At 47.4% G+C, this 11,911-nt stretch overlaps 1 protein-coding gene across 7 annotated transcripts in view; it reads right to left on the bottom strand.

The window, feature by feature from the left end:
- Positions 1–5,356: 5,356 nt before the first annotated feature.
- ABHD6 (abhydrolase domain containing 6, acylglycerol lipase) overlaps positions 5,357–11,911 on the bottom strand; it is a 74,185-nt gene continuing 67,630 nt past the window's right edge. For all 7 annotated transcript variants that reach the window (XM_043443044.1, XM_043443045.1, XM_043443041.1 and 4 more), the window contains 3 exons: positions 11,628–11,682; positions 11,286–11,386; positions 5,357–6,446 (listed from right to left, as the gene is read on the bottom strand). In XM_043443044.1, coding sequence (XP_043298979.1) covers positions 6,270–6,446; positions 11,286–11,386; positions 11,628–11,682 — 333 coding nt within the window. In that variant the 3' untranslated portion in view covers positions 5,357–6,269. The remainder of the gene's footprint in view (positions 6,447–11,285; positions 11,387–11,627; positions 11,683–11,911) is intronic.

Genomic DNA, 11,911 nt, shown 5'->3' with positions numbered 1-11,911 from the left:
GCAGAAATACAAATGCATTCGATCACAGAAGGCAGCCCCAGACCTCACGGGGCGTGTTGCACAATGCATGGTGCACATGCAATAATACCTCTGTAAAATCTGAACATTTCTGAATTCAGTATCACATCTGGTTCTGTGAGGTGTGGTGGGGGACTGTAGTCTGACACTCATAGTTGCCCTCTAGCGAGTTAACTAATCCCAGTCAGGTTTGACTTGGGTCGCTTGGATTGTCATCTTTGTGCCACATTTTTTTTTCCTTTTTTGGCCACATCTCTTGGCATTGAGAGGGTAACAGGCAGGAAGGCCAGGAGTCTCCAAACGGAGGAAATAGGCTGCAAGTGCCAGACATCTTTATCTATCTTAAGCGGCAGGAGGAAACAAACCAGCGATATGTTTTTCCTTCTATTTACAAATTTAAAAGGAGGTTTCTCTTAAAATGCTGTGTTGCCATGACACCTGGTTTCACCTGAAGCTAACTATTCTCAAACCTTGAGTTAACCAATACATTTTTTTATGGAAATGTTTATTGTAAAGCTATGTTAATTTACCCCAGACTCTGTAAGTTCCGCCAAATGGCCCAACCTACTTACTCAGGTATTGTTCCCTAATCTATGTAAATGAAACTATTTGTTGGTAATCTGCCCTTCTACAAGATTCAAGTCAATTGTTTTATGGCGAGGGATGAATTATCTGGTGCCATTCTAAATTCTAAGACATTCCTTTCTTTTCATTAACAGACTGTGAGTGACTATATAACTTACAGCTAAAGACTAGGAGGCGGGTACTCTTTTGCCCCCTTCTGATGCCTATGTCAAAAGCTTTCTCTATCTCCTTTATACTTTAATAAAACTTTATTACACAAAAGCTCTGAGTGATCCAGCCTTGTCTCTGGCCCCGGATTGAATTCGTCTCCTCCAGAGGCCAAGAATCCCGCGTCTTACCGTTCAGCAACAACCTTTCAGCATGTTGGGTCTTAGTCCCCTGACCAAGGATCAAACTCTCACCCCCCGCACTGGAGTCTTAACCACTGGATCACCAGAGAAGTCCCTCCTGCCATTTTCTGCCCCTAAGAATCTCTTCTCCTCTCATCCTTACTAGAGCTTGGGAGCCATCTAGGTGTGCCCTGAGGTTCCTGGTCGTTGTCTTGAGGGCTTAGAGACCAAGATCCAGAAACCAGGGAAAGATTCCTCCAGGAGCCAACAAGACAGGGCTGTCCTGTTGCTCAAAGGACATCCTTCTCTCCCCCCACCGCCCTGCATAAGGTCCCACAAGACCCTCATCCTATCACAGGCACTGGCAACCCCAGGCCCACAGCCTGATGATGATTTCCAGCCCAGACAGCAGCAACACTGGGTCCCGGGAAAGCTGGAGACACCAGGACAGCAGCCCAGCTCGGCTGCCCTCTGGCCCAAACCACGGCAGGTAATCTGAGGACTTTTCCACTGCCCCACCTGTGACCACCCCCACTGCTTTTTTTAAACGTCCTTTCAAGGAATGGAGAGGCTGTATGAACATCATCCAATTTGGGAGGGATGAGAGTGGGGGAGGGAGAAGAGCCTGATGGGAAAGTCCTGGTCTGTATGGTTCAAGGAGTGACCTTGGAAGATTGGAAAGATGAAGAATCAGAAGAGTCGGGTTTCCAACTGTTAAGAGAGTGTCGGTGTGGGTGATGGAGACAGACAGATATGAGATAAACAATGAAAAAGAGATGGGACGAGGAGTGGGGAAGAGAGAGAGAGACAGAAAAACTTGGGAAACAGACAGAGTCCAAGAGACCCTTTAAAAATGGTCCCAAACCTGGCCAAAGAGTATTTTAGCAAACATTTCTGAAATAGACCCAATAAACTACTGCTTTTAATAAAAGACTTGGTTTAGTACTGTCGTCAACCCTAGCTGGTGTGCCTGAGGCACAGCGAAGCCACACACACTGAAGGTCAGAGTGTGGAGCAGAGAAAGGTTAATGGCAAGGCCAAGCAAGGAGGAGGGCTACTCAAGCTCAGAAGACCCAAACTCTCCCACGGCTCGGAGGGAAGTGTTTAAAGGCAACATCTGGGGTGGAGGCTACAGGGTGCATGATTTTCTGATTGTGTGGTGGTGAGGGAACAGGTGATGTTTCGGGAACCCCAATGACCAGCCTTCCTTCCAACCAGTGTGGGGTCTAGTCCTTGTGCTCATCAGATGATCACCAGTCAAGAGCAGCGGCCTGACCTCTGCGGCAACCAGAAACATCCGTCCGCCACCCCAGAAATCTGCTTTGGACAAACAGCCCCGGTTATTTCCAGAGAGTGGAGGAGGGATGAGGGTACCAGCAAGGTAAATGAGCCCTGCAGGGACCGAATAACACAAGCTCCAGCTATTAAGAGGCTAGAAGGAGGAGGGCAGGCTCCCTGACGTGCCCTGTAGCAACATGATGCTGGAATCCAGGTGAGCTTGTTTCCAGCCTCACAGGCGGCTCAGCAATGGCAGATCCCGAACTTACCTGAATAAACAGGCAGGTCACCTTCCTCAGCAGGGGCCCAAAGTGTGGCCTCAGTGATCTGCAGCTGAAGCAGCCACACAATGGCCTGGTCCAGGTGAACCAACTGGGCTCCAGGTTCCGCTGGAAATTAAGCAATAGCACTCCTGTCTGAATCGGTGAAAGCATTGCTTTTGCAAGTCACCTTCAGTCACAAACCAAGAGGCTTCCCTTTACTTGTTATCTGTGTGACCTTGGGCCAGGCACTTTGCCCTTCCAAGCCTTGGTCTCCCTGGCTGTAAAATGGGCACAGTGGCCCCTGGTCTCTTATAGGGCTCCGTGAGAGTCTGACAAGGTGATGCATGCAAAACACAGAGCAGCAGCTGGCACGTTCTCCTGATTCAGTCGTGTGATTTACAAGATTCAGCCCAGCCTGACACGCATTACATCTCCTAGTAACTTCCAGGGACTTCCTTTGGACAAAGCAACAAGTAAGCTTCCCTGGGAAGAAGGAGGAACTCAGGGGCTCAAATAGAAGATAAGACTTACACTGGCAGGCAGCCCATCCAGTGTCTTGACCAGTCACTCCTGGTGTCACTTCTGCCCAGAACAAGGAGCCCAGACTAATGGCGGACTGAGTTCTAAACATTGCTGGTCCCTCAGCCTCTTCTACGTCTGCCTGGAGGGTCCATCCTCAGTAGTCCTAACAATCCGGCTCCAGGCGGTGAGGCAAGAGCCCACATGTGATTCCTGGGGCTTTCCACTGTTATTTCAGAAGCTTCCAGAAGTCTTTCAGGCAGGGCTGTGATAAATGACCCCTTCCTTCTTTCTAAGACTGTCATTAAAGATGCTCCACAGGACCCATCAATAAAGACACTCCACAGGAACCTGCAGGCTCTTCCTAATGACAAAGGCAGGAAGTGGGGCTCAAGAGGGAGACATGCTTTTCTGCTTTTGAGTTTTCCTAGCACAATAGGACCACAATTACAGGGTCAAGAGAGAACCTTGAAAATCCACTTTGCAGGTCTATCAAAAACAGCTCTCATGGGACTTCCCTGGTGGTCAAGTGGTTAAGAACCTGCCTGCCACTGCAGGGGACATAGGTTCAATCCCTGGTCCAGAAAGATTCCTCATGCCGTGGGGCACCGAAACTCATGTGCCACAACTACTGAGCCTGTGCTTTAGAGCCCGTGCTCTGCAACAAGAGAAGCCACTGCAAGAAGCCCACGCACCGCAACTAGAGAAAGCCCCCCACTCAACTCAACTAGAGAAAACCCGCTCATAGCAACGAAGACCCAGCACAGCCAAAAATAAATCAATAAACAAGCAAACAAAAGAACTCTCCAGGGACTTCCCTGGCGGTCCAGTAGTCAGGACTCCGTGCTTCTACTGCAGGGGGAATGGGTTCCAGTTGTGCTTTCCTGTGACAGAGGAGGAGGCGGGAGTCGTGTCCTGAAGATCTTGCCCTCTCTTCTTCCACGGGTGATGGCCAGCACATGCCCCTTTCTGGACGGCTCCACTGAGGGGGCAGTGCAGTGGCTTCTGGATGTGATGCTTAGTGCAACCCAGGAGGTAACTATTCCTGCATCTAACAGGGCTAATAATCTGGGATCCTTATCCCAGGAGGAAACCATCTGTCCTCACCCAGGGCTAATAATCTGGGATCCCGATCCCAGGTCTGGGTCTTCTTCATCTGTCCCCAGTCATATCTGTCATGATTGTTGTGATTGACTCCTCTGGGAACCTCATTAAGCTCAGAGTTCTTGGTGAATATGAGAGACTAGAACAAGCAACATGACAAATATACACTTTCTTTTCTACTTCATTGATTTCTGCTCTCATTGTACTGTTTCCTTCTATTTTCTCCCCCCTAGGTTTGATTTACATTTTTCCTAGCTTCTTAAGATAGAAGCTTAAATTATTTAATTTTTAGCCTTTTTTCTTTTCTAGCATTTGTATTTCAGCCTATAAATTTCCTTGTGAGCACTGCTTTAGCTGCACAAAGTTTGATGTCACATTTTCGCATCTCTTATTTTTAAGACCTATATTCTGCTTTTCCTTGATATATTAAAATAATCAGACCAAGCCCTGAATTTCAACTTAAACCACAATGTTCACCACAGAGTTCTCACTTTATTTCCAGAACTACTGGGCTTCAGACTCTGCAAAAAGATTTGAAAGAGTGAATACTCTGAGGAGTTTAGGTTTCCAAATGCCACAGAAGAGTCAAAAGAACAGTTTGATGACCCTTACCTTTTGTTTTGGATGTACAATTTCAATTGAATAAAAATTGCAAACACGGGACTTCCCTGGTAGTCAAGTGGCTAAGACTCCACGATCCAACTGTAGGGGGCCTATGTTGGCTCCCTGGTCAGGGAACTAGATGCCATATGCTGCAACTAAGAATTTGTAAGCCACAACTAAGAGTCTGCATGCTACAACTAAAGATTCAACATGTCACAACTAAGACCTGGCATAGCCAAATACATAACTATTAAAACAAAAAAACTGTAAACATGATTTCTGGAAATGAAACTAGTAACTCATGCAAGTAAGGTCTTCCAATGCCTGTAGAACAGCCTTACTATAAAAAACACATTTGGGGGATTCCCCTAGTGGTCCAGTGGCTAAGCCTCCTGGATTCTAACGCAGGGGGCCCGTGTTCTATCCCTGGTCAGGGAACTAGCCCCATATGCTGCAACTAGGAGTTACATGCCACAACCAAAAAGATTCTGTGTGCTGAAACTAAGACCTGAAGCAGCTAAACAAAAAGTAAAAATACTTCAAAAATAATAAATAATTTTAAGAAAGCAAACAAGAAACACATTTTCAAGTTTACAGAAAACCTGCCAACACTACACTTCATTAAGAGCTTAGAAATAGAAACCACTTGCATGTTGCTGATCTAGACTTATTACATTTATTTCATGTCATTGTGGTCACTTTTACAGCAGTTTAGATTTATTTTCAATTACACTATTGTTCACAGAATTCACAGAATTCATTAACAAACATCCAAAGGTTTTTCAGTAGCACAGCAAGATAGAAAAGAGGTGCTTTGAAGTGGAACCCGAGTTTGATTATTCAGATAGATGTCTAGAATATTATTGCTTTGTTAGTCTTGTTTTTTTTTTAATAATAAATTATTCCCAGGAAACCCCCCTGCCAGGGAATCTCTGTACTGCACTAGCCAGGCTCACGTGAGACATAACCTGACACACAGTGCCGGTCAAATCAGCCGTGTTCTCTGCTGCTCTGCCAGCTGGCTGAGGCAGGCCGTGTCTTCTGCGTGTCTATTTCCTCCAGCCTGCGGTGTTCCTCCATGGTCCTGCAGTTGACGGGCGGCAGTCACACATGGGACATAAAACTTAAATCAGACATAAACAAGGGGCTCGGTGAAGAGGGGGCTAATGCTCCTAAAAGAGCCACTGACTATGCACAGGAGAATGTCTGAGCAACAGAAACACCTGGAATCTCAGTCTGTGAGGAACATCTTACAGGAAATGTCCTCAGTGGTCCAATGTGGGCGCTCTGCAACATAAATGTGAAGACTTCTGGGTAGATTTCATGGATGGGTTTTCTTTTGTTGTTCCATGTGAATTTGCATTTTGTGAAAAAACATCTTGGAGATTTTTTCATGGCCCCTGAGGCTCTGTGGATCTAGAGAGACCAGGGCTGGAGCGGGGGCTGGCTTCCTCAGGGACAGGGGCGCTCCCTCCGCATTTGGGGCAGGGTCCCTGAGAAGTGGTGGCCGTGACAGGTTCCGGAGACAGGAGTGGAGGCTGGGTGTGGAGCTCAGGCTGCGGCCGGGGCCTCAGTCCAGCTTCTTGCTGCTGTCTGTGTTGTGTACAGAAGCTAAGAAGTCGACAAGGAGCTTGGCTGTCTTCCTGGGCCTCTCCATCACCACCGAGTGGCCACAGTTTTCCAGGAGCTCCACCTGGGAGTTGGCGATTGACTTGGCCAACATGTCCGCTCCGGACACATCGAGCACCTGCGGGACAAGAGGAGACTGGATGGAAAGGGTTCAGGTGCCCGAACGCACTCCGTGGACAGAACTCCCGTCCAGGCCTGGCAGGGGTGATTTTTAGAACCAAGTCACTTTGGTGTCGGGGCTTGTGGCTCCCTGATGGCAGTGACCACGTGCCTCACGTTCTACTCTGCAGCTCGGTGCTAGGAGGTATGCTGCTGCAGTGTTGCCGCGCTGGAAACACAGGCCCTGCCCTGAGGATGCCCTGGTATGGTGGGGAAGCCAGACTGGAAAGCAGACAAGTGCAGTGCAAGGTGGCAAAGACCCTGATGGGGGAGAATCCTGGGAGCTGAGAAGCCACAGGGGAGGGGGATCATGGAAGAGGGGCCAGCACAAGGGTGGGAGCACATGGCATGTGCAAGGGACAGCAAGGAGCCCAGTGCTGCGTGAGCGGGGCGGGTGGGCCTGTGCATCTGGCCGTGCGGGGAGTCGTGCTCAGTCTGAGGGCAGTGGGGAGCCCCAGGGCTGTATTAAGGACGTTGACGCGATCGGGCTGGGCCCGGAGAATGCACCCTGCAGCTGGTCTAGGGGAGGCCAAGCTGTGGGGAGGCCACAGGAGAGATGCAAGAGGGGGAGACGAATTATCACAAACCAGAGGACTGGGTCCTGAAGGCCCTCGGGGGGTCCCGGAGCTGTGTGACCTCAGGCCCTGAAGTGTGTGAATAACAGCCAGTGCTTTTCCAACATGAAGCCCACCACTTTCCCAGGTTTTCAAACTCCCTTTCATTTTCACCTGGGTTACACCTTGCTTTTACCCCAACTCAGTTAACTGACTTTCTCCTCCTTCAGGGTCAGATTTATATTTGCCCCCTTCGCGTCACCGCTTTCACCTTCACGTCACCTCCCTGCCCCAAGACAAAGGTGGCCCCTCCACTCCGGCCTTAACAGCGACAGCAAAATCCCAAAAATTCGAGCACTGTCTGCTTCTGAGCTTCATTCTCCACAACCCAGACTGGTAATACCAAGATTTGCTGCCCACTGGGAAGTGGGGTGAGCAGAGTGCAGAGCACCCCGGGCTGAGAAAACACAAGAAGGAACCGCTGACGGGGAGCATGACGTGATCCCGCCTCTCCCTGCTGGTCCCTGAGAGCCCACGTCACCTTGGGGATCTGAGATGAAGAAAGGCCTTCATTGTTCCAACTCTCATTTCTGCCTGCTGGCCCAGCCTGGGTCCTGCTTCTCCGCTCAGGCATCCACAAAGCTGTTCTCAGTCCCTTGGCTGCTTGAAGGGAGCACGTGCGTTCTCCCTCCTCCCGCTGCCCTGGTTCCCGCGCTGGGCATACCTGGCTGGTGTTGAGATGGCCGCACACTGGCGCCACCAGCCTGCCTGCCCCCTGCGCCGGGGCACAGACCTGGCTTCTCCCCAGTCTCCTCTCCTGGGCCTCCGGCAGTCGTGGGCAGTTGAGGTGCAGCCCGACTTCCTGCCCGTGCTCACATCACACATGCGGTGGGCATGTGCAGTCTGCTCGGGGCTCGCAATGGTGGCTTCACCCCAGCGTCCACAGGGGAGCTCTCTCAACAGGGAGAGCTTTGCTCCCATTTCCCTTCTCACGACGGTCAACAGTGTGAGACGACCAGATACCCTTTGACAGACACTGTAATTCTGTCTGCCTGCTGGCCTTATAAAGGCTCCATTTCCCACCACCACCTCTTATTTTAAACTTTTCAAGAACATTCAGTAAGATATGATTTCTAAAGAACAGTTGCAAACAGAAAGGGAGTTTCCAAAGTATAAGTCAGTATTTCATTGGCAGGTTTATTATGGATGGACCATGCCCCCTCCCCAAATTTGTATGCTGAAGTTCTAACAAAATGTGGCTTTACTGGGAAACAGGGTCATCGTGGACGTAATTAGTTAGGATGATGTCATACTGGAGCAGGGTGAACTCCTAATCTAGTATGTGGACCCCTAATCTATCATAACTGGCGTCTTACAAAAATGAGAGGTTTAAACACAGCATCATCTGAAGATGAAGGCAGAGGTCAGGGTGAGGCGTCGACAAGGCACGGAACACCAAAGTCCCCCAGCAAACTCCCAGGATCTCAGGGAAAGGCCGGGAACAGGCTCTGCTTCCCAGCTCCCACCAGTCACAGCAGGAACCAGTCTGCTGCGGCCTGGGTCTTGGACTCACAGTCTCCAGAACTGGTGTTACAGTGTGAGTCGCTCAGTCATGTCCAACTCTTTGCAACCCCACAGACTGTAGCCCACCAGGCTCCTCTGTCTATGGAGTTCTCCAGGCAAGAATACTGGAGTGGGTTGCCGCTTCCTTCTCCAGGGGATCTACCCGACCCAGGGGTTGAACCCAGCTCTCCTGCATTGCAGGCAGATTCTATACCATCTGGGCCACTAGGAAAGCCCCTAGTGTATCTGTATGCCAGAACTGGCAGCCAACGTAATTCTGTTGTTTAAGCCTCCCAATTTGTAGTACTTTGTTAGAGGAGGCCTAGCAAACTAACAGAGCCATCTGACAGAGCCTGTCAAAAACCTGTCATAATTTTAAAATGCACAAAGCCTTTGATCAAGCTATTCCACATCCAAGAATTAGCCCTTCAGATATGCTCTCACACTGCAAACACACATGTATAATGATGCACATCACGGTGTGGTTTAACAGCAAAAAACTGAAAATGACCTAAGTGACCATCAGTAGGGCACTAATGCAGCAGATAATGGAGTACTATGCAGCTCCCAAAAAGAACATAAACTTTTGTTTTGGGCAACAACCATTCACGGATGGTAAATCTAGAGGGAAATGTTTGATGAGGACCAGGATATCCGCATGGTCTCAAAGTACCTCCCCACAGACTGCTTATTAGTTGCAAGGGGAGAAATAATATCTGTGATGAAGAAATCAGATATCACAATCAATCAAAATTCCCATCACTGGGATGTCCCAGGCCGGCCAGAGGTTAAGAGGCTTCCACTGTCTAGGGCAGTTTCAATCCCTGGTTGAGGAACTAAGATCCCACATGCCACACGGTGCAGCCCCCAAAATAAATAATAGTTTAAAAAATTCCCACCACTGAAGGAAAGATATTCTCCTTCTGAGGATGTGAAGTCTTATTACCCATGAGATATTCTGGCCAGGGATATGTATCCCGAATTTAATCATGAAGAAACAGCCAACAAACTCAAACTGAGGAACATTTTGTAAAATAACTGGCCCGCACTCTTCAAATATCTCAGTGTTACAAAAGATAAAGGCAGAAAGAGGGCATCATTTTATATAAAGGGAAACTAAAAAGACATGATATGCAGTATGTGATCCTGGTTACAGGGGCAGGCGGAGGATCATTCTATGTAGGACATCACTGAAACAAGGAATAAATTTGAAATATGCTTATGTATTATTTATTATACTTATGTATACTTATGTATACTTATAAATAATACTTATGTATTATTTAACTAATATGTATATTAGTTAAAAGCTATGGTATCAATGTTACATGTCCCAAATGTGACAATGTACTGTGATCATGTGAGATAATATTCTGGTTTGCAGTAAACACACCTTGAAGCATTGGGGGTAAAGGGACATGATATAAGCAGCTTACTCCAAATGGCCCCAAAACACATATTTCTAGATCTGTCTAGATGAGGTGGTAAATGTTAAAAAGTTGGTAATAAGTAAGATGTGGTATATACATATCATGGAATGACACTCAGCAATAGAAAGGAACAAATTGTTGGCATAGGTGACGATATGGATGAACCTCAGAAACATCATGCTGGAGTGGAAGAAGCCAGATGCAAGAGACTACCACTGTAAAATATCATTTTATGAAAATTTTAGATAACTAAATTCTAGACAAGACTTCAGAAACAGAAAGCAGGTCAGTGGTTGAACAGAAAGCAGGAATGGGGATTAACTGCAAATGGGCAAGAGAGAACTTACAGGAGTGACAGAAGCATTCTACAACTGGGCTGCAGTGGGGTGTGCAACAAGGTAAATTTTATAGCACGAGAATTTTTGAAAAAGCAGTTAAAACTGATGAAACTAGGTAAAGTAGATACAGGAGTACTCTGTACTATTTTTACAATTATCCTGTAAATTTGAGATTCTTTCAAAATAAAATATTTAAAGTACTAGAATGTGTGGATCTCTTCAAGCTGATATTAAATGATTTCCAAGGTACATATTTCTCATATATATGAAGCAATTAATGTGTGAAACTGTATATACTGCATGTTTGAAAATCTTATACATAACACTTCTTTATGCACTCTGATACATGCTTAGAATAGAAACAGGCAAACAACAGCCCCTGCCTGCTTTGTGACTGAAGGTTCCCTGGAGCTCTGCTTACCATTTGTTCTGCATGTCACCATCACAACAGAAGAGCTGAATAGATGTAACAAGAACTTATCACCCGCAAAGTTGCAAATATTTACTATCTGGCCCTTTAATAGAAAGCGTGTGCCAACTGTTGCCTTAGAAAATTTAAAAGAAACACACATGAACTGTAAGTGCTGCCTTGAAGAAATGGGAACTGGGATCTAGGATGTCAAAGAGACCGAGTGTACTCTTATCCATCTTTCTGTACTCTTTCAAGGTTTCTGTGCCACGTGACTATATGGCTTTGAGAAAGATAATTTGCAAAAATGCTTTCAAACTGCCTTACATTTTAGAAGGCCACCGTCACTGCCCTCAGCTCCCTGGGAACAGTGGCACTTGGCACTGGTGCGTGCCACCTCCCTCTGTATCAGGAAGCAGCCAGGCTCCCCTCATAAAGGACCGCGAGCTTGTCCTTGGAGGCAGGTGCAAGGGTCGCAGGCAGCCCCAGGGACACACCACGTACCTGGTCTTGTTTCCCCCAGATGATCTGCGTAGGGACCTTAATCTTGTCCATGTTCTGATGGAGGGAGTATCTCGACTTCTCACTGACGATTTCCAAAAACACTTTGTAGGGAAGGAAAATAAAGTGAGTGTAGGCTGTGCTGTGGACACCACCAAGTATAGGAAATAAATAGTGTATATGTATATATAGGATATATACAAGGTATATAGTGTTTAAGTCTAAGGCACTGCATCTTTCTTGAGGGGTCCCAGAAAACTGTCAAAGTCTCAGAAAAGTAAGGAATAAGAGCCGGCCACCCAGAAGATGTGTCACAGGCTCAGAGGTCAACACAGGTCTACTTACGCTTTCGGTAGAAGGTGTTGTGAGGGATGCGGACATCGACAAGGCCCTGCAGGATCTAGGGAAAAATAACCCAAAGTCAGAAGGCGAGGGAAAATTGGTATCCTCAGGCCTCAGAAGGGTCTGGGACAAAGAGGGGAAACCAAAGGACAGCAGTTTCGGGCGTTGTCAAGGTTTGTAAGGCCTGGTCTCCAAATTCCCGTGATGACCATGCAATGTAATGGGGACTTAGGTTCGTAAGAGGCTTTTTTCTTTCTCCTAAGGAAGGAACTCTGGAAATAACTGTG

This window comes from Cervus canadensis, chromosome 22 (assembly GCF_019320065.1).
Source record: "Cervus canadensis isolate Bull #8, Minnesota chromosome 22, ASM1932006v1, whole genome shotgun sequence".
In the NCBI taxonomy this organism is placed as follows: Eukaryota; Metazoa; Chordata; class Mammalia; order Artiodactyla; family Cervidae; genus Cervus; species Cervus canadensis.
Note: the sequence above shows the minus strand (reverse complement) of the source record. Positions and strands in the feature narration are given on the sequence as shown.